This window comes from Camponotus vicinus, unplaced genomic scaffold, assembly GCF_025532165.1.
Source record: "Camponotus vicinus isolate PSW18456_S1 unplaced genomic scaffold, iyCamVici1.0 SCAF_4, whole genome shotgun sequence".
NCBI lineage: Eukaryota > Metazoa > Arthropoda > Insecta > Hymenoptera > Formicidae > Camponotus > Camponotus vicinus.
The window spans coordinates 3490144-3516754 of NW_028141976.1; the positions used below are offsets into that span (position 1 = coordinate 3490144).

The 26611-nt window shown below is 41.1% G+C and overlaps 3 protein-coding genes across 9 annotated transcripts in view; 2 read left to right on the top strand and 1 right to left on the bottom strand.

Annotated features, from left to right (window-relative positions):
• The window catches only part of Chinmo (Chronologically inappropriate morphogenesis), a 52320-nt gene extending 33871 nt beyond the window's left edge, over positions 1 to 18449 (top strand). For all 6 annotated transcript variants that reach the window (XM_083098711.1, XM_083098710.1, XM_083098714.1 and 3 more), the window contains one exon: positions 9485 to 18449. In XM_083098711.1, the coding sequence (XP_082954837.1) occupies positions 9485 to 9720 (236 nt within the window). In that variant the 3' untranslated portion in view covers positions 9721 to 18449. The remainder of the gene's footprint in view (positions 1 to 9484) is intronic.
• A 126-nt stretch (positions 18450 to 18575) lies between these two features.
• LOC145971241 (neither inactivation nor afterpotential protein G) overlaps positions 18576 to 26611 on the bottom strand; it is a 68585-nt gene continuing 60549 nt past the window's right edge. Inside the window, exons 1-9 of one of the 2 annotated variants that reach the window (XM_083098708.1) lie at positions 21730 to 21959; positions 21031 to 21233; positions 20408 to 20767; positions 20068 to 20238; positions 19843 to 19996; positions 19608 to 19729; positions 19228 to 19411; positions 18883 to 19093; positions 18576 to 18788 (exon numbers count right to left, since the gene is read on the bottom strand). In XM_083098708.1, the coding sequence (XP_082954834.1) occupies positions 18653 to 18788; positions 18883 to 19093; positions 19228 to 19411; positions 19608 to 19729; positions 19843 to 19996; positions 20068 to 20238; positions 20408 to 20767; positions 21031 to 21233; positions 21730 to 21850 (1662 nt within the window). In that variant the 5' untranslated portion in view covers positions 21851 to 21959 and the 3' untranslated portion in view covers positions 18576 to 18652. Of the gene's footprint in view, positions 18789 to 18882; positions 19094 to 19227; positions 19412 to 19607; positions 19730 to 19842; positions 19997 to 20067; positions 20239 to 20407; positions 20768 to 21030; positions 21234 to 21729; positions 21960 to 26611 lie in introns of those variants that run through there. The other variant, XM_083098709.1, reaches the window with a different exon arrangement.
• Positions 23077 to 24253, top strand: Rpl24-like (ribosomal protein L24-like). Its single transcript, XM_083097695.1, has 2 exons — positions 23077 to 23229; positions 23560 to 24253. Exons 1-2 carry the CDS (start codon positions 23149 to 23151, stop codon positions 24001 to 24003), a joined length of 525 nt encoding a protein of 174 aa, XP_082953821.1. The 5' UTR covers positions 23077 to 23148; the 3' UTR covers positions 24004 to 24253.

The window sequence follows — 26611 nt, forward strand, 5'->3', positions numbered from 1 at the left end:
ATTCGCGTTACGGCAATTTTAATTAAAAAATCTATAAACGTGTAGGGACAGAGAAATTAATTGTACATTAAAAATCTATGAGTTGACGAATATCCGGTATAATGTTTGACAGTAGTGGCCAGAAAACGGTATGATACACATCTCCATGGTTCGTATTGATCGAACAGGGGCGGTAGAGAATCGCAGTAACCCGAATTAGAGGTCGCTCGTGTGTCCGCCTAAAATTGTTCGATTACTCTGATAGATTGCACGAAATTATTATCTGCCCTTCGGCAGTCGGTTTTATTCGACAAATAAGCCGTATCTCATTCTACGCGACAATAATGCCGCACTATCGTTTAGTTATCGAGGGTAGAGTGACTTACGTATATCGAATTGGTAATCTTCAGTCAGATCAGGTAGACCGATTACAATTGAAGAGCATAATATCAGAGTTTGCGAAATGCGCGCGAACTAATTAGAGTCTTCTTTCGGTAAAGTTTGATGTGTGTTTAACTCGGGAAATAAACAAATATTATCTTTCGCTTTTTATTAGCGAAATTTACGGTATTACGGTTAATTTGTGATTACGGCATTTGAAAAAGTGCGATACGTATAATACCTCTCACACATAAAGCCAGTTGATAACGACGCATTATATCTAAACGGCGCATTATAGCTAATCAGGAAATCGAAACGAGTTATGCCATGCGAAAGCGGTCTTATCATCGAATGTCGTAACGATTGCAACGATTGCACGTAAACGCTCTCAGTAGGTCGAGGCGCAGAAGAGGAGAACGGAGAAGGCTAAAGGGGAGAAGGAAGGGGAAGAGTGAGCGAGATACGATCATCTGGTTGGTCCGTGATAACGTTCAATCTTGATGTCGCCCACACACGCATAGCGTATAACGATCGCTTCGCGTTTTCGTGCCGACAACGAAAAAAACTTTACGAATGCACGTATCGTTTCGTCACGCAGGCGCACGCGCATACATACACGCACCCACACATTCGTAAATACGCTCGTACAGCTCGCTGTTAACCGTTAGACCAGCGGATACGATAGAAAGAGAGAGGGATAGGGAGCCCGCGAGCTCTTATATGTACAATGCCGAATTCGGGTCACGAAATAATTCATGATAAGGCCATTGGAGCACCCGCTCGTATGAGCAAACTGATAAATGAAGCATGAAACGCAACTGAGAAACAAAAAGAAGGAACACGCTTGCTCTCTCGTGAAGGTCTCGTTGTTTTTCGTTGACACACGATGTGTGTGTGTGCGTGTGTGTGGCGCGCGTGTACAAGCATATGGATATGCATTATTGAGCAGGATAATTATAATCGGTGTATGTGATAGACGTGAAATCGTGGATAAATCGACACGCTGTGGACGGCAATTATTTATATATGCCATTCGAATCGATGTCTTTACGATCAATTCGGCAAAGTTAAAACAGTTAAATTATATAAATTTGACAAATAATCGAAAATGGCAATAGATTTTTGAAGAATTATCCTAAAGAGAAGACGGAAGAAATGAAATTCGCGATTTTTTGCTTCTAAATAATTAACGAACGGTTTCAAGGCATTAACATTTCGTTCTTGAAAATATCGCGTAGAGGTCGTGAGAAAAACGCACTTTGCACGGCGGAGGATGTGTTCAGTTAAAGCGAATTTATTTTCGCACTCTTGCGTTTTCGCGCGGTATGACAATGGTTTTAATTTGCATAATGTTATGCTCATGGCACGCGCACTCGTAAGTATCCGTATAGCAGCTTTACCTATTTAACTATTACAATAATAAAAGGAACGAGAATATTCGAACCATTCTCAATGAAATATTTGACATTATTCAATGATTACATATTCATCAATGAAATGATATCTTACTCAGAAATTGCACAAGATTTATTGATTATAATAATGAAAGAATTGCACCTATTTATACGTTGGCTTTTTCATTCGAACTTTTTTAGCGATTACAATTATCCTCGGTTCAATATTTTTTTTATTTCGTTACAATATTTATAACTCGAATTTGAGCGAAACTCACGGAAGCCTAAACCCCATCGATATTCGTGACCATAAATTTTTCATTCATTTTCATTAACCATCGCCCTCCGAGGGTCGAATTTTTTACCATCGCGGGTTCGCGCGCGCGACGCATTTTTTCCACGCTTTCTCCGCGCGCGAGGACAAAATAGCCAGACTGTGTGGTGGTTCCCTTCTATCGAACCCCCTCTTTCGCGAGCTTTATTACCATACTCCTCGCACCGGCAAGTTCGAATAAAACAACGGGCCCACACCATGCTGCAAACCCTCCGCCCACGCACAATGTGCGTAACCCTATCTTCACCGGGTATCCTCGCCGCACCCTCCCCTCGATCTAGGTTTTCCTACACAAAGGACAAACGTTGCCCGCGAGCGAGCGAACACGCTCCTTCCGTCTCTCTTTCTCCCTCTTTCTTATCGTTGCTGCATCACGCGTGAGAAGAGAGAATCACGGCCGCTCTCCTACCGATCTAGTAGGTCAAATCTCACGCATGTAAGCACGGAGCGTGTAATGTATTCCTCAAAGTATAAGTGAACGTTTGTAATATCTGTCTTAAATAAAAATCCCTTTCTCGTTTCCTTCGCAATTAATTTTTATTTAATTTAGTACAAAAGTCTGTTATTCATAAAACTCGCATTTTGAGAAATACAGGGTACGCTCGTTAAAAGAATTGCATGATGTATAAATGGTATACGGAGGACTCTCTTTAAATGAGGGTTTCGCAAAAGCAGTCAAAATTTATGCGACGTATTGAATATATGATTCTCTCTCTCAATGCACGGGCATAGAAATTAGGCTCGCGGCGCACCGTTCACGCGTCCCTTGCGTGTGGACGACGCGCTGCGTGCGCTGCGTCATTGCGTGAGGTTTGCGACGCACACGCGGGATAGCGCCAGCTGCTCGGACGCCCAGGCGCGTATATTTTCGTGGCGGGAAGGTGGGGATGGATCGAGCCAAATTGGGCGGGCGGCCCGGCGTGGGTGCAAATTTACTGCATCCACCACCATCTCGCGAATTCGCCGGGCGAATTCGTCGTATCTGGTCACGCGATGTTCTTTATGCCAAGCTATCCCACACGTGACCAACGATTCGCCGTTCGTATTATTAACTGTGATTTCGTGTCAAATAGCATTAATATTATTAAACATTCATATATTGCGTGTGCTTTTAGTACAAAAAGAAATAAAAATGTTCGAATAATATTAATGTCATCCATTATAAATGCGATTTAAATAGATACTAATTAATTCTCTCATCAACGGCTTTATAGAAAAAATTAGTTGGTATATTAATATATTATTATATTACTATTTTATAATGTGCGCGTTTTCCCATAAAACTAATTGCGATTTTTGGTTATACGATGATGAAAAAATTATACATGTAATTAATATTTGTTTTTAAATATTATACATGACATTTTCTTTCGATAGAATTCATAATTTATTAACATTAGTAATGCAGAAATATGATAGCAATTATTTTTGCATTCGGATGTACAATGAAAAGGATGAATAAATGAAGGTGTCTGCATTTTCAGAACTCGCGTTTTTTTTTTTAACTACATTATGGCGTAGGGCGCCGTGCGTTTCTCGCGCCGGGACTACTCGCTCGCGGTGCGTCCCAATCAATAACGAATGCGTGCGTGCGTGCACGGGACTGCGTGTGTGCGCGAACGCGTGCACACGCACCGCGCCGATGTATAGGTGCACGTGCCTCCAAAACTTTGTGTGGACTTCGTACATGCTTCGCACAAGCCGGATGCGTTGGATATGCATGCGCGTACGCATAATACACAAATACGCGGGAAAGCGTGCGTCCGCGCGATGACGCAACCTGGGATTCTCGAGCGCGACCAAGGTAATCGCGTGTCTCGCTGGAAAATTATGTCTACGCTATTTTCATCGCGACACACACACACATACGCAGACGTTTCGGGACGCGCAGCTTTTTCAGAGCGCACGGCCACGCGCGTCGAGGAAGTGACGAGCTTTCGTGCGAGTGGGCGGATGTAATCCACGAGAGCGGACGTGAATCCGTTCCGCGAATCTTGCTTTCGCGACAAGATAATTATATTATATATATATACTACATTATATATATAGTACACTCGGAAGTTACCAAATTTGACCGCGCATTGATTTGACAATTAATTTTCTTTCGAGAAATTTGTTAAACATTGATTTTTTTTATATACTAGCAACAACGGAATGTTACACCTTGATGTAATCGTTGTGTCAGTTCCTTGTGTCATATATTACGCGATTCCAGGAAAGGTCCATTCTTCAAATTATCCCACGCGCAGTGGAAACGGACTTTTGCGGTCAGCCGAATTTCTTACGAAGAGATGAATGCGTTATTCTTCAAACAAGGCGCGTATAAAAAATTCATTTGCTTTAATTTATTATTTTAGCCTGTTTTAATCTTCTCTAAACCTCCGAGATGCATTTTGATGCGATTAAATTGACGTTTTTTTCACAATTCTTTTCTTTTCTTATACGTATACCTCGCGTAGTCATGCATAATAAGCTGAGGTGCATAATAGAGACCTTTCCTCGAATTCCCTTCGTTTCTTAACTATCTCCGAGCCCTAGACCGGATTTTGTCGACTTCATGGCCAAAGTATTCCAGAATCTCAACGAGGCAACTCGATGTTCGTGGCCCTGAGGAGGTCAAGAAGACCTTCGTCACTCCCTGTCGAAGCAACCTCGTTTTCTCGGCAACGCGTATATTTCGAAAGCGCAAAGTGATGTTTCGAGACGTTTTAACGAGTTAAGCGAAGACGATCATCCTTCCATCAGGTTGCATACTCTTCATTTTTCACAACATTAATGGTGACAAGATTGAATTACGATAGGCTCTCCTGCCATGATTTAATGGTGTCGCTATTAATGCTGTTGAGAATTATCCATAACGATGCGACCATGAGTCTGTATTCTCATTAAAATTCTAAAGGAATCGCTGTCGATACCGATATACAAATACGTCAGAACAATAGCTGCAATCGTAAGGACATCGCGATTCAGAGAGGCCCGGGAAGTGGACCGTTGTGCAGGTTATGGTTTACTCCGGTCTCCGAGGGGTTAAAAAAGGGAGAGGGTGCGCGCCATAACCCACCATCCCTTGCAGAATCGACCGGCGAATGCTAAGCCGGCGTAGGAGCAGCGGGGGAGGCCTGGGCCTCCCTTGATTTCGGGTTGCAACGCACGCTGCCTGACATTGATTTTCCTCCGTCTCGCCCCTTTTCCTCGTCCTTCTCCGTCTCTCTCCATTTTGGCCCTTTTTTCCTCTCTCTCTCTTCCTCTAAAACCTCGTCGCGTTGCCTTTAGTTTCACCGTCCTCGTCGCTCTTATCGCGCCCCGCGGATTTTATCCTTTCGATTCGCCCATCCCTTTATCCCATCTCCTCCCTGTTTTCTCGGTCTTCCTCCTCTTTCTCCTCTTCGTTCCTCTTCGGAGCGAAAGCTTGCCTGAGCGACGACCAATTTGGCGCCACCGAACGAAATGTGTCAAGGCCCGACGAGATCCACAGCGCCACACACGCACACGCACACGCACCATCTCGTATTCGCTTCGCGTGCTCGTCATTTTCAACCTTCCGCAGGGTGGATGCGCGGCCGGTCTAAGAACTCCATTTCTACGTAATGGAATCTTATAACAAAATGCGGAGGCGGGGCTCTGATATTTCTCGTCTTTGCTTCTCTCCTCGCCACCTCGAAGCAGATAATCATTATCGCGCTCTCTCTCTTCTCCATTTCACATTCCCTCTGAAACGCGATTCGAGTCGCGCGATATCATCTCGCTCCGTCCTCCATCTTTCCAGTTCGCTCGCGCACGCATCAGCGCGCGAGATATCAACGGAGGTGCGTTACGCATCGTCCGGGAGGACCGAAAATGAGAGCGGAGGGCCGAGGAGGCGCGCTGATACAGCGATAACGCGCTTCGGCAACCGCGCGGCCGCGATCGATTAAAGCGAAGGCGGCGCGCGTTGCGGTAGGGCTGCGTGTATCGGGAGTCGCTCCTCGCGTGTTACACGTTTGTTCGATCCATTCAGCCGAAAAGGGGGGAAAAGGGTCAGGTCGTCGTCGCGGCGCCCTGATCTCCCGGTAAGCGGGGAGAAGCTGAGGCGGGGGAGACCTTGGAAGCTGCCGCTGCGTTTCGTAACTTAACCTTTCCATTTTGCCGCCTTCGACCCGTTCGTCCCTCCCTCGGGCCCTCTCCCTTTCTCTCTCTCGAGGCCTTCTTTTTCTTCGCTCCTCCGCCCCTCTTTCCTCGAGCCTTTCGGTCAAACACGCACGATTCTCCTCCGAGAATCGGAAGCCCGTGCCGTATCTCTCTTCGCCTTCTTCCAGATCATCGACTCACGGTCCGCGGAATTTTTCAAGACGTGACGATAATTCGAGATGCGAGCGAAAGCCCTTGCCTCCTCCCCGGAATCCGGGCGGCTAATTGGATCGCTTAATTATTTTCCAAAGAGCCGTTCGCTCGAATCCTTCATAATATAACGATTTTAATAACGCGCAGAGGGGAGGATAAGATTCATCTCGCAAGATTCAGAGTGTCACATTGCGACACTTTTCGATTAATTTTCGCGCGCGTCAAAGCTTCGGAAATTCACATCTGAGACACCTCGATGCCGCTTCGATACCTTAATACTTTGAGAAACTGAAACTATGCGTGCTACGTATGTGTGTGTATAGTAATCATCGATAAATACACGAGAGACCCGAGCGGATCGGCGATTTCTTGGACGGCGCAGATGGCGCGGTGCCTTTCCCAGAAGCGCGGTCGTCCCGCTTCCTGGCCGGCACCGTTTTGCGTTTCTGCATGTTTCAGAGGCGTACCTATCCCTATCCCTCGTAGCTTCGTCCCCCGCCCGTCTTTCTTCTGCCGATGATCCTCCTCGCAAAACCCGCTTCCTCTCGGTTCTTTCTCTCTCCTTCTCTCTCCCTCGATGCCGGCCGGCCGGCTGCTGCTCCTCTCTCTTCCGGCTTGCGGCGTCTTCGCGCGTACGCGCGCCTTTGTTCCGGCGCGCGGGTCCTTTGTGAATTTCGTAGTCAGCTGCACGAGACCCGCCAGAGAGCTGCCCCGTTTACATTTTTCTAGGATGCCCATGGCCCTCTATTTTTAGGCGCTATCCGCCGCCGAGAGGCCGCGTGTAAGACGCGCGCGCGAGCGCGTGTTTTCGCCGCGGCTGTATCATCATCCGACCGTATTTTCAGCGCACGTTTAACGATAAATGTGCCCGTTTGTTCCACGTGTCACGTTGACGCCAAACACAATTTTCGTATCAGACAAATAAATCTTTGAGTCGCGCGCAACATTTATACGGCGTTGCATAAGTGGAGATGAATGATACGCGCGATACTAATAAAAAATATCAAATTGATTTTCATTTAATTATGCTCTAAATAATTTTAACAAATGATAAAACTGAAGGACTGGAAAAAAAGTCGCGAGTGTTTCGGAAGGAAATTTCATCATCAGTTTTCTTTGTACGAAATTTTATTCGGTTGCGGTTGTTATGTAGATGCTACACACGCACACACACATATGCGTGCACCACTTTCGCCCACGATATTTATGCGTTGCATGTGTACGTTGTAGTCATTTTTTACGACGGTCTAGCGTGCGACTGATCCGTTCGTGCGCAATACATATTTTCTCCTCATTCTTCGCGTCTTTCTTGCCGTTTCTTGTGACACCTGCATGCTTACGATGAGCGGCCAATCCTTTCGTTTAGGAGAGAACACGGCCATCCGATGATGGGCGATTTCCTTCTTTTCTCTCTCTCCTTTTTCTTTGTTTCTTCACCGAGTTGAGTTTCCGATTAATCTATATAATTTCAGTAATGACACGGTGTGTCACGCAGCTGGTGAATGGCTCCGTTTTTGGCTACGGTCGTAAAACGCAAACACGATTTCGGCCAATTCGATTGTGATTTAGTTAGCGAATTACTCTACAAGTTGTCATTATTATCATTAAATGCGCGCACGTGCAGTGATGTCATCTAACGGTTGTCGCGTAAGGAGAAGGCGTTGACGTTGAAGAACATTTAGAGAATAGCCACGTTTTCTTTATTATTTCGAAAAAAAGAAGTCTCGAGGATTAACAAGACTCGTAACGCGTATTGCGCTCCAAGATACAGTGCGCAGTTTCTCGGCATCACAATGAGCTTCTCGTTACATTGGGATAGAGAATCCAAGTTCACCGAGTCATGGTCGACTCGCGTTAGCCTCTCTAACGCTAATGGCGCTGAACAAAAGGTTGGTTTCGATTTTTTGTCACCGGTATATTGTACAAATCTAACAGTACTTTTTTAAGTTCGATTCAAATGTTTAGTCATTTTTAGCTTTTTTGTGTAGCCTTTCTGAAGACTTTTAAAGAACCCGCTATTACAATTTTATAAGATTGTATATCTGTATAATATAGAGTCACCTTACCTACAATGTGGCAGCATTTAATTATCTACTATATTTCTCTCGGGGAATATATCTCTCTTGAATGTCTAGTGGTAATGTCAGCCCGCGTATGGTTTCTAAGCGTTGGATTTCACCTGCCCGACCCATTAGCAAACTAATTTAACTTTTTCAAACGTACAAAAACATTATAGTCTTGAAAATAAATGCCAAATTTGATCAAACAAATTACAATTATTAATATATGTTGTAAAGCGCAAAAATAGTAGAAATGTCTGAAAGATTTCGATTAAGTATTTGGGAAATTTAATGTAAAAAATATGCAAAAAGCATATCTTTTCTTTGACACATACGAAATTGTGTTTACCGGTCGCGATCAGTTGTGCGTGCTCGCGAGGAAGGAGGCCGGTGATCGCCGTAAATGGTATTCTTCGGACGCAAGTTAATCGAGCCGAGATGGGAAGTGTATTAGAGGATGGCCTTGCACGCGCCAACAATCTCGGAGGCATTGGCCTAATGTTCCATCATGAATCGTTCGCCTGGCCTAAACTTTGTTTTCTTCTCGCCGATGGATGAATTAATAACGAGGCGCGACTGCGCAGGCAGAAAAAACTATGCGAGAGAAAGAGAGAGGCCGGGTTGCGCAATCTGCATCCACGCTTCCTTCCACGAAGGTTTTGCCGTAACGTATGTGCGTAGAACGCTATATGATTAGCAAGCAGGATATCGAGCAATCGTACAAAAATTCCAACTTTATCTCAAACAAAGACACTGCTTTCTCTGTATAATATTAATCTAGAATGCATCATGTTTGAGGTAATTTTATCGAATGTTTTTCCGTATCTATCGATATTTTAACTGCCATATGTATATGACTTATACAACAGTTGCGATAATGAACGACAGCTGTTTACTTAATTCGTCATTTACATACGAATAATGTAAAAAAAATGCGTACATAATTTGTACACGATAGTTTTAATCGTATTTTATAAACAATCGATTTGCATAAATGCAAATTTTTCTCTTTGCAGGTAGAAAACTCAAGTGTCCGTTCTGCGAAAGATTGTACGGTTACGAGACGAATCTGCGCGCTCACGTACGGCAACGTCACCAGGGTATCAGGGTGCCGTGTCCGTACTGTTCGCGGACGTTCACCAGGAACAACACGGTCAGACGACACATCGCGCGGGAACACAAGGATGAGCTCGAAGACGCGAAGATGTTCGAGCAGTCCAACCATTCGGACACCGTGCCCCGGTGTCAGTAACAAAGTCTTCGGCGTCGCTGTCGTCCTCGCCGTCGCCATCGCGGTCGTCGAGGTCGCGGTCCGCGCAGTGGTATCGGGAGCAACGATCCCGGCGACCATCCCGTTAGAGCCGACGGCGAGACCGAACCGCGGATAGAGGTGCGAAACAGAGGAGAGGCTGCAGAGTAGGTACCTTCGTTTTCCCTTCGTCGTCGTCAGCGAACGCCGTCCCGTTTCCTCGTCGCGAGGACAATTTCCTCCTCCCCGTGCGCTCCTTTAAAGATCCGCCGAGACACGTTGACGAGAGAAACGACCATGAAGATTCGTTTCACGGAGGAAGAGACACACGGAAGAGCACGGAACGTGCGGATGCGCTCGCGAAAACGCTGCGAATCACAAAACTAGTCAATGAAAGTGCAACGGTCGAGTAAGGATTATCGAACGCTCGGAGCTTCTTAAACGGGCGAGAGATAGCGAGAGTGAAGGTAAAAAGCGGAGCGAACAGAGCGCGCATAAATATAAACTCACACATGAAGATATTTAGCATAACGCAGACGACTGCGACGAGAGAACAACGCAAACTCAGGTAAACTAATCGCAGCGCGATAAGCGCGCTGTTTCTTCGGATAATTCATTACCGTAGATATCGGGAAATTACACTCGCCGTGGTATTTTTCATTCGTTGGAACCATTCACTTATTTCCGCTGCTATTATCGCTGTGATGAATCGAGCCTATAGGATCGTGACATTCGAGCGATATATATTCGAAGACGTTAAACGTCTACGCGCGCACAGTGCCAAACCAGACGCTTTTATACTCTGGACACATCAGCTTTCAATTTCGCCCGTTTGTACACACACGTGACGCACACATTAATTGCTATATAATAATAATAGTAATAATAATAACGTGGTGACACACATATCGCGCCGAGATGACACCCGACGACACGCAGACCTTTTATACAGATACGATTTTATATAACATTTACGAGATTACTAGGGCGGATAATTATCGTGCGATTAGCCGCGGGAGAACGCGCGACTGCCGATGATATACTTCTTGGTGAACGCGCATCGAGAAAGCGCGAGTGACGAGCAATATAATCTCACGTTGATACATCGTTACGACGACATTGATTTTTTTTTCTAATCCTTAGAAAGGCGCCCAATCGCATTCGCCACGGAAGTTTGTCGCAGCGCCGGTTAAATCCCGCGGCGAAACAATCACTACCACTTTGTTACCTGTTTACAATGTTTAAAAAGATGCGGACTTTTGTCCGCGGAGCAATAGTCGCGTACCGAGAATATAGCGTATAGAGCCATCGATCACGTAAAGAAAAAATAGTGCGCGCGATTGCGCGCGAAATAGTTGCTATCCCGGTTGTATAAGAGATGTGATCAATGCAATAGATTTATATTACACATTACTTATATGTATAGATATATAGAGATATATACTCCTAGTCAGGATGGCACCCACGATATTACTTGTTACAGTATTTATACAGATTATTCTCTCTTATTTTTTTTCCGTTTTATTTGTTCTCCCTTTTGTTTTATGCAGAAAGTTTAAATGGTTATTCTCACAACGATACCGCCTATACCGTAAGTTTATCAGAGACAATAGATGATATATAGAGAATTATTTAGTATTTATAAGCGCGTCGTGCGCGAGCCGGGGATACAATAGTACACGGGATAGAAGCCGAAGAAATAGATAGATAGAGAAAGAGAGTTCAGTTTCATTTTGTTTCCGTTTTTTCTGTTTTTCTTTTCCTTTTTTTTTTCTTCTTATCTTTTCGTAACATTCAATATACGTCAAATATATACGTCAAATATACGCGAGCACTCGTCGCGCACGCGCGCGTATACCCTGCCAAAAGAAGTATGACAGTACTACCTCATTGTTTTGCAATGCATTACACACACAGGGAACACAATAGCGATTATACTATATGATACAAATCTGTACATTCCGTACAGCCGCTAATACTATTACTACTACTACTACTTGTCCAGTTAGTATCGGAGCAGTTTTCCTGCCATTGCTACCCTGGCGTAGGGTAACGCAAGATCGTGGATCTCGGAGCTTGTCAATCATGATCGATCCATTTCCGCTCAAATCAGAACGAATTTATCCAATGCTAGTCAATTACATACATTTATTTTCCGCCGCAATTAGTTTCATCCAACAGCATTTGTCAGAAGCTCCAAGAAATTCGGGAAAAGTTCCGAGATCCTCGGATCATACGTGATGTCTATCTATTATACGTATAATAGATCCGTTTGTTTTCTTACCGTTTTTTGCGAGGGCGCGTTATAAAGTAACAAGTGTACGTATGTACAACTGTAAATCTTAGCGAGCGAAAATGTGCGTACAGGTACACGCGTGAACAAATGCGTGCGAATAAATGCGTGCGCGATTCTTCGCGAAGATGATTTTCGCGTGCGAGATGGTTCGGAGAAAGGTGGAAGAGCCGAATTTGCAAAGTCCGTTGTCAAAATTGCGACGCGTTCACCGGTTGAAAGCTGGAGGCGAGAAAGAAGGTGACGAGACAGAAAGAAAGAGCGAGCGAGAACGCGGAAAGAGAGAGCGTTAATTGCCCAAAGTCGGCGATGTATTGATAAACGACAAGAAATAGCGAAAAGTGAAATTTATTCCGACAAAGGTGACATCGATTATCTCGAGGGCGCACGAAGTTAACCGGGGATGGGATTAATGATGCTGGACGACGAAGATTACATAGTCATAGGGAAGTTAATTCCCCGGGAAGAAGCCGCGGGAAGGATATTCAAAGGATGTTATGTGTCGTTTACGTATGTGATGAAGATAGGAACATACACACACGCGCAACACGTACACACATACGCACACACAGGGGGATAGGGAGAAAGAAAGAGAGAAAGTGGCGAGAGAGGAACATACATACACACACGCGTGGACAGCACGCGGAACACATGCTCGTGTAAATAGATATGGTCGCGTATGCCAAGTTATAATGAAAATCTTTTACTTAATATATATACGAAATATAAATATAAATATATATATCTATTGTTTTCGGCTGTTCTGCTAAGCAGAGGCATACAACAAAGATGCGAGGGAGAAAGGATACCTTTAAGTGGTACAATGAATTAGCGTTAAGTTTAACAAGTAGAAGGATCCAGTTATATCGGGAGTGAGTGAAATTTGAAAGTTAGAATAATAACGTCAGACGCGGAGTTTCAGACAGAAAGAGATGGTTAAACCCAGGGTTTAATATTGTTTTGTCATACGTAAGGATTAGGAAAATGCATACGTAGTAAAGGTATTCCCGACACTTACACACGTACACATTACAGTACACATTGAAAGAACAAAGAGCAACGTCTCAGTCGAGTAAATTACAAAAAAAGAACACGTACCTAAAAGATAATCAATGTAGAATTAAAATGAATTTAGAATTAGTCATTAATTATATTATCGCGACATGTATATCGGCTACGCGCATAAATGTATTTAAAACGGCCAGAAATCTCGGACCGATTTTTCTTCCGGAATTACGTCTCTCTTTCGCGATAAACTTTGCTTCATTGATGATTGTCTCTTGTCTCTCGGAAAATCCGCGTTTAACTCGACCTTCTAAATCTAAATTATCGATTTCGTCGTATCGCTTTGCTCAAAATCAATTTTGAAAACGGCGCCTGCTTTCGAACTTTCTATTTTTATTTATATATATTTTTTTTAATTTCCTTTATCCTCTTCGATTCTTTCTCCGATTTCGTTCGCGTCAATCCCGAGAGTCTCGAGGGCTCGAGAATAATACATTAGATTTCGCCGTTTACGATCGATTTTCATCGAGGTGCGCGTGCAAGAGATCGGATCCGCGACCGGAAGTCGAAAGTGCAAGACGCGCGCGCTTCCGTCTTCAAAGTTTTCAAGATCCTCGGGTCCGGTTATATCCGGTGTAAAAATTATACTTGGTCTATATGTATATATATGTACACGCGGAGAAAAAACAAACACACACACTCATACACGTACACGCTACACATGTACACGACACTCGCGCGATGCGCGTACGCGTATGTATGTACCATTATTGTATCACGGCGTAGGTTAAAATGTTGCATGTTGTTTCTATAATATGTGTTTTACGGATTGAGAATCCTTTATAAATGTCGTGTGTGACACAAGGCTTGACACGAGAGCGTGGGAGATTTCGCACCGTGACTCGCTCGCACGCGCACGCTTTCGAAAAGCGTATGTGAAAAAAAATCATGCGAGACAGCTCATCCGAAATGGGAAATTCGAGTGAATTTGTCGCGACACTTGATTCCACAAATTTGGCTCCACTCGACTTGTATAATATTTTCTAAATTAAGATAAGCATATGAGACGTGAAAAAATTCGAACGCAAAGAGGAAGTCTCGCACTTGTTTTTCCATCTTTTTCGCTCTTTCTGCATAAGATCATCGTGTCACGCTAACAATATTATGGTATAATTCTCGATCAAGTTATTAGAAAATGCGCGCGTACGAGCACGTCGATTGTCACGGTGTGACCGGGCTTTCCGCACAATGAGGAACCTTCGTTATCATTCGCGTCGCACGGGCAGCGGGGATCATGAAAGATAAAGAGAAACGCATCGCTGCCCGCGTGATGAGAGTGAGGGAGCAAAATTGAATGTCATCACTGCACCTACACCGCGCGCAGAGAGTGCACTGGCAACTACTGTACCGTTTACTCGTATAGTATATAATAGTACTATACCGTAGTTGGATAATGATTACATAGTACATGTATCACGCACGCATAAGCATTATTTAAAATCGAAGAAGCAAAAAAAAATGAAAAAGTAAAAAAAGCAAAAAGAAGAAAAGTGCAGAAGAGGAGGACAAAAAGTGGTGAAGGAAAAAGAAGAAACATACAAACAAACAAACAGACAAACGCATAGCATTAGCGATGTCGTAGAGCGGGACCTCGAACGTCCGGGGAACGAGCGGCTCGTTTCCCGGCTGCGACCTATAGTACAAAGTAAACGTAATGTTAAGGGTTAACAAACGGGACAGACAGGAGACGTGTGGATTTTGTGAACTTACTATACACGCTGTTAAATTATAGGTAAACATAGAAAAAAAAGAAGAGACCAAATGCGCCTTGCGGCCGGACGCGTCGGGGATACGAGCTCGTCGTCGAGGACGGTATCATCATAATCGATCCTCGCTCACAAGAGATCCAACGCGATCACAATGACGATTTCATATATCCCTCTTCCCCGTACACCTCTCATCGATATAAAGATCCGATCGAGATCTCGCGATCGTACCCTCGGGGATAAGACCGATGACGAGCCGATCTTCGGAGTTGGACTTCCTCGAGAGGCACGACGGCGAGATATCCCGCGCGCATATCTCGCATCTGTTCCTCATCTCTTATCTCAACAATAAGACTGATCTCTCATCGTAGTGTTGACGTACAATATGCAAAAAAACACTGCCATGGAGGAGGGAGCCTCCGCGAGAGCCGCGTCACCGGCGCGTCCAAAACGGCCGCGGCCATCGCCGCAATAACGGATCACAATACTTCGTCAGACACTAGTACAAATGCTACCTCACACACACGACTTACAGGGTGCACACAGAATGAAGCTTACGAAAGATCACTGTATATAACACATAAAGCGATAGTTTGCAAGATCGGCGCCTCGCGCGGCCGCCGCCGGTCTTCGTCTCGGGAAATGAAGCAGGAATCGAGGAAAGTGGGAAGACGCGGAGAAAATAGCGGAGAAAAGCCGTTAATGATCGGACAAGGACTTTCCCGAGAACGCCGGCGAACCGCGGACGACGCGTCGCGAGTCCTTCTCTCAGGAATATGAAAACCAAGTACAAACTACAAAGTATAATAGTCGATAAGATTTTTAAATAAACATAAATCAATGAATCAAGCGATGCAATAGTCGGGTGTATAGTAGGGACTGTTTAGGTGTGTTCGTTTTTTTTTTTAAAGCCTCTGATACATTGCCGTGAGTTTATTGACCGCGAATCTTTTCGATCACTCGCCACGAGATCACTATCAGATTCTTATCATTGATTTTTCTCTCGCAATTTTCCCGTTTGACAGCAAACCTTGCCCGTATTGGCGGTTATTATACATACAAATTATACATAATTATACATATACGTACATATACATATATATGTAGCGGGTCCACGCGCTTTTCTCAAGTTTCTTTACGCAGCTCAACGCGAATCCTTTTCTCGCAAGCGTTAAACGTATGCAAATGTTCTCGTTACTATATATATATTTATTCTTTGTTGACTTATTTCACCTCGTCTCCAATTGCTTTCCCTTTCCTTTCGTAGTAGTCGTCGATCAACCTTCCCATTTGTCGGTATCCGTTTGGCCGGCCGTTTATATCCCACCGCGCGAGTTTAATGATTTTTCTTTAATATATACATAGTATACACAAGTAAAACGTAATTATTTGAAAAATGAATTGACGAAACAATTAAGACTTCACTCTTTCCGTTTCGCCTCGGTGGACGCGAGGATCACCGTCGATACCAATGGAATCCTCTCCTTCTCTAATCAATGAGCAATTATCAGATTGCCGTTTAATTTCCATTTTTTTCTTCCATTTTATTTTCTCAATGCCATATCGATGGCGAAGATATGCGAGTTTTTCTTTTTTGTTGGACGCAAGTTGTTTACCTGGTACTCGGAAAATACCGATAGTCATGCCTCTCACCAATACGTATACAATAATGATACAATATATATTGATAAGTATACGAAACCGCTTCTACCTCAGAATTCCGTATCTATATTTATATATATGTATACCGATAAGAGTTACGCGCATATTACATATATAGCTATCTACGGTTCCTCTGTTTTTACGAAGTTCTTATTTTTATTCTTCGTTTTCTCTATCGCCGCATATTTACGCCGAGATAAAATTGACAACAGACTACAGACGAATGGTATTTATACATGAATATACGTACATATTTAAAAAGACAAGGACAAAGAAAAGAGAATATATGTATAATATATTCTCACATCGGACCTTCCACGATATCACATACCCCTCCCTCTTCTCCACCCGAGTATAATGTAAATACATCCGTTTATATTTATTTATTTATGTTTCTATGCGCTGGACGCGTCTATGTTACACGCAATTGCAAGTTAATTGATAATCTATCCCTATATTGATGACGAGAGAAAGAGAGAGAAAGAGAGTACACTCATTTTTCAATATAAATATATATATGAAAAAGTATATATATACATATAAAAATAGATAGTTATATATCTAATATTAAGGAGAGTACTTGTTTAGATCTTAAGTGATCCCCATCGTCGTGGTCCCGCAATGCGACTGCATTCTCTATGAAAAACTAAAGCAAGGAAGAACTTTATCTATAGTAAAATAAAAAAAAGAAAAATATGGCGTTTATACATCCGGTGGCGCGGTGCACGTCCGGCGAGCTTCTTCCGGCGCGTCGAAAATATCGCGAAGTCCAAAATCATGGCGAACGTTTCCTCCCTCCTCATCCGGGAAAACTCGCGTGTTTCTCGCTGATCTGTGAGTGTCTTGCTGTAATTGTTTTATATCTTACAGTCCCTCTCGGGACTACGCGAGCGCGTAATCGAATTTGCCATCAAATCAACTTATGCGAGCCGGATCAGCGCGAATCACTTTGATTTCTCGGTGGTGGTATATCTGAGTCGTGTCGGCACGATACATTCGTAGCGCACAGATTTGTCAACGAATGCAATTTCTTCGTTGACAACACGACTCGGAGAGTCGCCCTACGTCTACGAATCCCCTTTTTGCGTTCGATTCGCGTGTCACGTTGTTTTTATTCATATCATTTTTCATCCTCTCGCGGATGAACCAAGATTTGTGAAGGTTTTTCCGGCGCGGACGCGAGACTCGCGGCGTGCGCCGCGAATACGTGGTTACCAATTTTGTTTTAAGTTGAGAGATTAAGTTTACGTTACGAATTATTGCTATATATATGGGATGGAAGAGAAGGAAGCTAAAAAGAGAAGGAGAGACAGACAACAGATGCGAGACGCCGAGAAGTCTCGCTTATCTGCTGTATGAGCGAAGCGCGCACGGGCATAGTTGTGTTTTCGAGAAAATACGAAACGACATTTCGCGTTATATATAGATAGATATATATATATATTACGAACTATTTTATTTATAAGAGGCGACAAAAGGTACGCGTGAATATGTACGTATGTGTGAGTGAGTGCTTGCGAGAATGCGTAAGAGCTAAAGAAGAAAAGCGATCGATACGAGGAGAAATACCAATACGGATTCGCATAGAGAGGTGAAAAATGGTAGAAAGAGAAATGGGAAAGACGAGAGAGGAGCGTATGTGTGTATTTGCGGATATGCATGAGAGAGAGAGAGAAAGAGAGAAAGATGCAAGATGCGGAAGTTGGATAGGAAAAATGTCGAAACTCTGCCACACACATCGCAAATGATCCCGGACGGGAACTGGGGTGAAAGAAATCCTCTTCAACGGAGGAAGCGTGTAAAAAAAATATAAGTTTCTTTTTTTCTTTATACTCCGAGCGCGGACGGGGTGGCAGGGATTCGTGGCTATGTCGTTGAGTGTAACTCACCCTTTTTGTTTGTATAAAAATTAATCGAAATTTAATTAGAGACTATTAATAACTGTTCGATTACTGTAAAACAAAAGAAAAACTTTACCATTAATTATAAATTACAAAAAACTTGGAGCACCTTGGATTATTGTTAATTCGTGAATTCACACACATACACTTTTCCCTTGAATCCTGTTTTTCCTAGATTACAATCGATCAATATGCTATAATAATGATTAATTACAAATGCAATGCCCGAACTGCGGATATGTTATTTCTTTTTTTTTTTATTAATAAATCGTATATATACATATTACACATAATGAATGAATCGGTTCTTAATTAAATGTTCGATCCATAATTATGTCGGATGCGCGTTCGGCCATCGCGACAAGAACTGAATTCGGCGTGCCGGAAATTGGAGACGGCACGACGCTGGCGTCCATTATCCTTAATCCACTCACGCCTTTCACTCTGACGAATGAGATTATATTTTTATTACAATTAGTCCGCGCTTGACCTCGTTCCACAATGTGTTCTACAATAGTAAACGCTCCCTGTCTTTTACCTTAATTCCTCGTCCACAACCGCCCCCATTCTGCATGTGCCACATGGATGATAACCCGTGAGCCCTGCGATTCTCATGACGCACTCCGAATAATCAAAGTCCCGATAATCCGGTCGTAAATGACGACATTCCTCGAAATCGGGAATGTGAACCTTCGCGCCGTATTCGCGAAAGAGTCTCGTATTAAGAGTCTCCAGCGCAAAGTTTATAGCTTACCGGAGAATCGTCAAAACATTATCGTTATTAATTTAAATATCGATTGTTATTAATTTAAGTAAATTCATCCTAAGGAAGATCCCCTACGACTCTCTCAGCGACAATAAAATTTTTTGAGGGACCATTTACCTCGGTAGGTGCACGTGACATCGTCAGAGTCCTGGAGATACGCCGGATTGATTCTTGGCGGATCGCGGATGTCGCTCGATCTCAATGTTACGCTTCCGCGACTCTTGGGTTGCAAACACGATGCGAGATAAATGAATCCCTCGTGCATGCTATCGTTATGTGACGGAAATAGCGACCTATACGTCTGATAATCGATTGTTAATTCTTTTGAATCGGCATACATTTAGTATTGATGAAAACGCAAGTAATAATCGCTATGAAATAAAATGTTTCGATCGAGCTAGAAAATTTTTAATTTTTTTCTATCAAAAGCAATAACTACGAAACACGATATTAGTTGAAATTTTTAAATATACGTAATTGTTGGCTGGTTCACTCACCTCGGTCTCGAAATTTGAGATGGCCTTCAGCAATTTTTCCTCCGTGGACGCTACTCCGAAGAGGAGGAGGCCACTGTTATTAGCACGCCCCAATCCCATTACGCCGTTAGTAGCCAACCATCCTTTGACATGCAACGGGGAAAAAGGTATATGGCGAGATTACAACATCGACCGCACGGAATGCGTATCGCGAATAAATGAGCGCGCCGATCATTAGCGTATTATTCTATATTACCGGTTCCGAAAGTGAAATAATTGAACACCTCCGGCACAGTTTGCAATTTCACGAGCGTGATGCTGACGCGCTCTCGCAGATTCACGTAAACGGGCACGTTCAGATGATCGAATAGATTTCGTCCTACCTCTGGAAGATGCCGCACCACGGATATCTGCGGATCGAATGCATTGCCGTTTTATACGAGATTGACAAATTTAATTTGATAATATTCTAATTTATCACCTTATGCTTCTCCAATTCGCTTATAGGTCCTACGCCGGAGATTAGAAGTAATTGCGGAGTGTTGATAGTGCCTGCGCAAAGAATCACCTCTTTTCTCACGCCGATACTTCCGACTGAGCCGTTTTTATACATCATTTTAATGCCATCGATTTTATTATTCTGGAAAAGTATCTGTAATATATCGAATTAAAAAGATGTACATAAATGAGCAAAATTTGAAAGCTCAAATAAAAGTTAAAATATGAATTATTATTCTTGAATATAATGATTAACGAGTAAAGCATTTTAGCAAGCAATTTATAATGTGATACAAGAAACAAAATTTCAAAATTATACAAACCTTTGTAACAAGCGTATTCATGAGGATATGTAAGTTCTTGCGATTCCAAGCCTTCTGCAAGTAAGCATGATATGTACTCCATCTAGTGCCTTTCTTCGCGGTGTACATCGCCTTTCCCAGGGATACGTTATCCAATTTTAAGGATTCTTCGGCCAAAAGGAAGGCCTTTGTTAGATACTCTTCCTCCGGCATCGGGATAACGTTCATGATATCGGACACTTTTTGAAAGTAGGGAAGTAAGTCGGCGTGCGACCAGCCCTTGGACCATTTCTTGTAGTCCTCGGGCCTCCCGAAGGAATGAACGAGATAATTAAGCTGCCCGCTCCCACCCAATCCTTTACCTCTCGGCCAGTTTTGTCTCTAAATAAACGTCATCGATGAAACGGATCGGAAATACGCACACAAAATGCAAAATATGAATCTGTTAAATGTTTATATTTGATGCAAAAAATAATTTATAACGTGGCATAATTTTTTTTAGACTGATGCGAATATTATTATTCATCAGAATAACGTATCTTGGTGCTTGTGAATTACATTGTATAGCAAAAGATAGTTACGGAAACCGTTCTCACGTTCTTTCACGCGGAAGGGAGTTACCGGAAGATAGAGTTTTTAATTACATAGCCGTTGAACCCTCGGGACGAGAAGACTTGCGGCTCCGTTTTATAGGCCCAATCGACTTTGGTGTCTTGCATCATCGGCGCTAAGAGCGGTATAACCGATGTCCATCCAAAGTATCCACCGACCTCCACGAGCAGAACGGTCACGTTCGACATTTCCGAGAGCCGTGATGCAATCACGCAACCAGAGGTACCAGCGCCGACTTAAATCCAATAATAATTTTTATCGAAAGTGATTTGTAAAGTAGCTCTTTTATTTTATCATGATCGATATGAATAAGATGTTACCATCCTTACAAGAGAATGTACCTTTAGAAATTTGTTAAATTAAATTTCAAGTTTTAGATTTGTTCAATAGATTTAAACCGAAAAGAGATTATATCTTATTTTTTAATAATTTAAGCATTTGCAAGAAAGAATGAAGAATATTTAACTGAACATGAAAATAATTAATTTTATCTTTATGAGAGGACTGGAAATAATTTGTTATTGATATTTCCTACTTATTCTAAAGAGCGCATCTAGGGTGCCTCAATCTGACGCAATGCAATTTGTCATTGCGGGGCGTAAATCCTCTTTGATTAAAAATCGATGTTGATGAGGGGCACCAGAACAAGGAGGAGAAGAAAATAGTGCTGGAATCGCTTCGTTGAGGAGACAAAAATGCCGGTAAGGGTAAATCGACAAGCGCGAACTCACCAACGATGTAGTCGTAATGCGTTTCAGGATAATCGATAATGCTGGCCGGCTCGCTGAAGTGATAATGATAGAGCAACGACGTTAGCAGGATGACGATCGAGATCAATACGTGGCCCCACATGTCCTCTGCTCCCGAAAAATCACGCGCGAGAAGGACAACGTCCGGTCGACGGTCGTCTCTCGGTATCACTGAGACAACGCGCGAGACGAACACGGAACTATAACGGCTACGCGTTCGATCCCGATATTAAATTAGTAGCTCTCCGTTTGTAATCGATACTTGTCTATAAGTCGAGCCGCCTCGAAGCATCGCGTCGACGTCCGTGACAACAGTATCGAGGGAAATATGCAATTATTACATAAAAACTATGACATGTTTGCATTTCGCAAATATATATATTTATGTTCTAATTTTTAATAATGTCACACGAGATAAACCCGTTCACATAGTATTTTATTAAACTCTAAATAAACTGTTTGATCGAACTCTGCAAAACAATGTTCCGCATATAAGATGAACGATCCGCACTATTTTTACGTGCAATAGTACTATCTATCAAGAGAATATATCAGGTGTTTGAGTCAATGTATTTATTTTATTTTAAACTATTTTATTTATCTGTCTTTTTAATTTTCTATTATTGTCATTACTGATTTAGTTTTGCTTATTAAATTAATTTAAAATTATATTTTTTAATCCGTTGAAGAATGTTTTGTATGTGTAAAGATATATTAAATATGATTTTTTACATTGGCATATTATTTTAAAATTTTTATTAATTTTTTCTTTCCAAAAAGTTCTAATATATTAAAAGAAGATCTTATAACTGAAGAAAAAGTGAAGACAAATACCATTTTCACACTTTTGTTACATAAAAAATATATAATTTTTTTATTTCTATTAGGATCTTTGATTAATAATACTTGATTTGATTTATAATACTTTCACAGAATAATACTTTCCTTGAAACGCTAATCAGATCTTTTAAAAAAATGCTAGAGATGTATTAAAAAAATATTAATCCATGAAAACTTGAAAAATTTTAATTGAAAAATTAAAAAATTTATAAATATTTTTCAGGTTTGTTAACAATTAAATAGATATATTCTTGTTTGTTTTAAAAATAAAAAATCATGCCCGTCAAAAATAGTTTGCTAAAAAATTTATTACTATATACTGGAAATATTTAATTTCATCTCTTATAAAAAAATAATATACAATATGTATAAAATACATATTTCGTGGATGATTTAAAATTCTTTTTCGATGCATCTAATGTTAATTCGAGACAATAATCGATGTACGAGCATCGAGAGATTCCTTTCTCGCCATCTGTTGGTTCATCTAAAAACTATTCAGAAACACAGCAGACGGAGGAAACCGGAGACCATGTGTTAAATTTTTCAGACTTACACGACATGCGTATAGAAACGTGTTATTTTTGTTCGTCCCGGATATATCCGGGACATGGGATTCAATTTGTAAGGAATGATTGTAAGGTAAGAATGATTAATTAAATACTATATAAATTGTGAGATAGAAATTTGAAGAATAACAGTCACATGTATAATGCATCGTTATAATATCGAAATAAGGTTATATGTCTCGTATAAACATTTCGACAAATATTAGTTACAAGAGTACTTAGAGCAATTTTTTCACATATTTTATTTATTTTCAAGAATACCAACTGAATTCCTTGGAAAAGATCATTGTTCTCATTTTGTCTTCTCTTTCATAATCGCAATTATGACTCTATTTTTGATAAGCTCTTTGATCATCTTTATTAAGTAATTTTGTTACATTTTACAAAATTCAACATTTTACAGATATTCAAATTTTGTCGTTCAAAATGCCATGCTGCGTTTAAGAAGAAGAAGAATCCCAGGAAAGTCAAATGGACCAAAGTATATAGAAAGACTGTCGGCAAAGAATTGACAGTGGATCCATCATTCGAATTTGAAAAAAGAAGAAACATACCCGTCAAATATAATAGAGAATTATGGTCCAAGTCTGTGGAAGCAATGAAGAAAGTAGAGACTATTAGGCAGAGGCGACAGAATCTACACATTATGCAACGGTTACACAAGGGAAGGGAATTGGAAGAGGAGAGAGATATTAAGGAGGTTAAACGTGATTTGTCTCTTATTCGCTCACCAGCTGCTGGTCTCAAAGAGAAGAAGAAACAAGAAGAAGCAGCTGAAGAGCAAGAACAAATGTATGTAGATGAAGAATCAAATGAACTTGAAGCCGAGGAAATTGAAGCCAACTAAATCATTACATGTATTTTGTGTTATTATTTTAATCTGTATTTCACAAGTTATATCTATAATAAGTTAGTCCTATATCTATAATAAATCCTTTTTTTTTTTTTTTTAAAGAAATTTCAGAAATTTTGAAGAACGAATTATTCATGTTCATTTGTTACATAAATACATAAAATTAGACATTACAATTTATTTGTAACATATTTAGATATATAATTTATATATTTTGACAATTATACATATAATTTACACCACATAGGATAAATTCTAATATTCATTTTATATAACATGTTAAAAAATTATGCAAAAATTAAATGAATACGAGAAATAAGTTTATTACAATTTTTTATTTGCTTAATTCTGTATTCGTTGTCATATTTAAATATTGAATATACAAAATGAAAACTTAAATTTTACGACATTTAATCTTTTTAAATTTTCTTTGGTTTATCATCTGAAATCGATTACTTTCTAGTTGTAAAAAGTTTCAATAGATGGAGCTATGAGGAACGATCCATTCATTTATTTCATTCAGTAGATTTATTTCATTCAGCTCGTCTTGTATGTGTAGACATCCTACAGATGGCGTTATTATACTCGTTCATTCATTATACCCATTGCATTATATCCATTCATTATATCCGTTATGAATGTTCATGCATTTTACAAAAAAAAAAATTCCAATGTACAATATTCTCATCATCAAGCAACAATAAGTAAATAATAAGAATAAATAATGCTCTCTCATTATATTATAATTGTGTAATGGATTTTGTGATGACATTAAGCACTGTGCATTTTTTTTTCAAGTTTTACTGTGTATCACACAAATACATATATAATTATATATCAAATAATGTATAGAACTGATGCACATCTGATTCTGAGTTACTCGAATAATATACGCAAGCTTTATAATATAACATAATACACAAGTATTTTTATTTTATATACAAGGGAAAGAATGAAATTTAATTTATGTAAAAAAGATTTTATCTTATGACAAAGTATTTAGTTCACAAATTACATATTAAAATTGTATTATCTTATCTAAATAAATTAATCGAGCTTTTAAGATTTCTCGCTTAATAAAATCTCATACAAAATTTCTCAGATTATATTTTGGATATCACTCCTTTGTGACAGGACACGAGTTTTCATAGAACCCGCGCGGGCAAGGTGTGACCGCGCCTGTCGATGACACTGTAAACACTCGCGAGGTGTTTCCAGCAATTACCAGGCAAACCACGGCGCGATGTTTGCATACGAGGCGAAATGCCTTGTAGGAATACGCGTCTAAAGGGAACACCGACGAGTTCGGGCGGGATACACTTGTGTTACGCGTACAAAAAAATATTTTCACGGGCGTGAGCTTGCAGATTTTTCGAGGAGGAACACACGCCACGACCGATCTTTTCGACGAATCCAATCTTTGAGCTACGCCGACATCGGCATCGTTTCGAGCCTAAAATCAACTAATAATTGGTAACGCCGATCGGTTTCGAATCGATCAAACGATAGTGTTCTTTAGACCAATGTATGAGAATGTATAAGGATTTTATATTGCAAATTGATAAAATTCTTTCGTAGAGGAAACAAAATTTAATTCCACGAACAAATTAGATATTTAAAAATTAATTTCGTTTACCTCTTTATTTTTTATATCATTATATTAGAAGCTTACCAATTCATTATTGTATTTAAAAATTAATTTTTTAGCGCGATACATTGAAAGAAAGAAGGTTAATTTTCGGAATACAAAGTATACATGTGTTTCACACGCACAAAGATTAAATGAATCACGCGAGCACGAGCCGAGAGTACCTCTCGAGGATCCTTGGAAGAATCACGAAGATTTCGTATCGAAATTCGCGAGCGAAAGAAATGCTCTCGGCCACACACGCGAAGGTGCGTCGGTTGTTTGCTGAAGAAACAGACAACACGGAATACGAGTTACGCGTGTTACGAATCGTAATACAACGGCTTGTGTGCAGTCGAGAAAAAGTACATATGTACACCTGTTTTGTGCACGATTGTGGTCGATTAATCAATGGTCCTCTGCGAATAATACTCAACAAGAACGCTAGAGCTGTCAGAGCTTGCATTGAAGCTAACAATGTTTTAGAAACGATGATTTTATATCGCGAGAAGTGTTGTTGTTCCTTTCGAAGAAGAACTCGTATCCTCTCATTAGTTTATTAACTGTGTATTCTTGCATCATTATTACGAAGAATAATTTCCTGCAAGTATGTTTCTTTATTCTTCGAGTGGCGTGAAATGTATCTACGAGTGTTTTCCCTTTGCATTTTCGCAATAATTTCTTTCTCATCGCGCATCGGTAACTGTCAGTGATCGATCACTGTACGCATTCGTGTACTCTTCATTGTCTGTTTGGCGACTCCCTTTTTCGTCGCCCTGCCTTCGCGTACTCACCCACGCAACTCCGGACAAGGAGGCACAAAAGGAGCGTCGAAGTCGCGTTGACAAAACCTGGCATTATCGTGCTCCTGCCGACGTTTACGCAATGGTCGACGTGTATAGGAAGGTCCTTATAATAACATCTTCTACCGAAATCACGAGTATGCAGCGTAAATAAATAAGGCGATTCGAGAAA

Coding starts and splice junctions, on each gene's coding strand:
- Rpl24-like (XM_083097695.1), top strand. CDS start 23,149: ATGCGTATAGAAACGTGTTATTTTTGTTCGTCCCGGATATATCCGGGA. Junction 23,230..23,559: donor TTGTAAGGAATGATTGTAAG/GTAAGAATGATT, acceptor AACATTTTACAG/ATATTCAAATTTTGTCGTTC.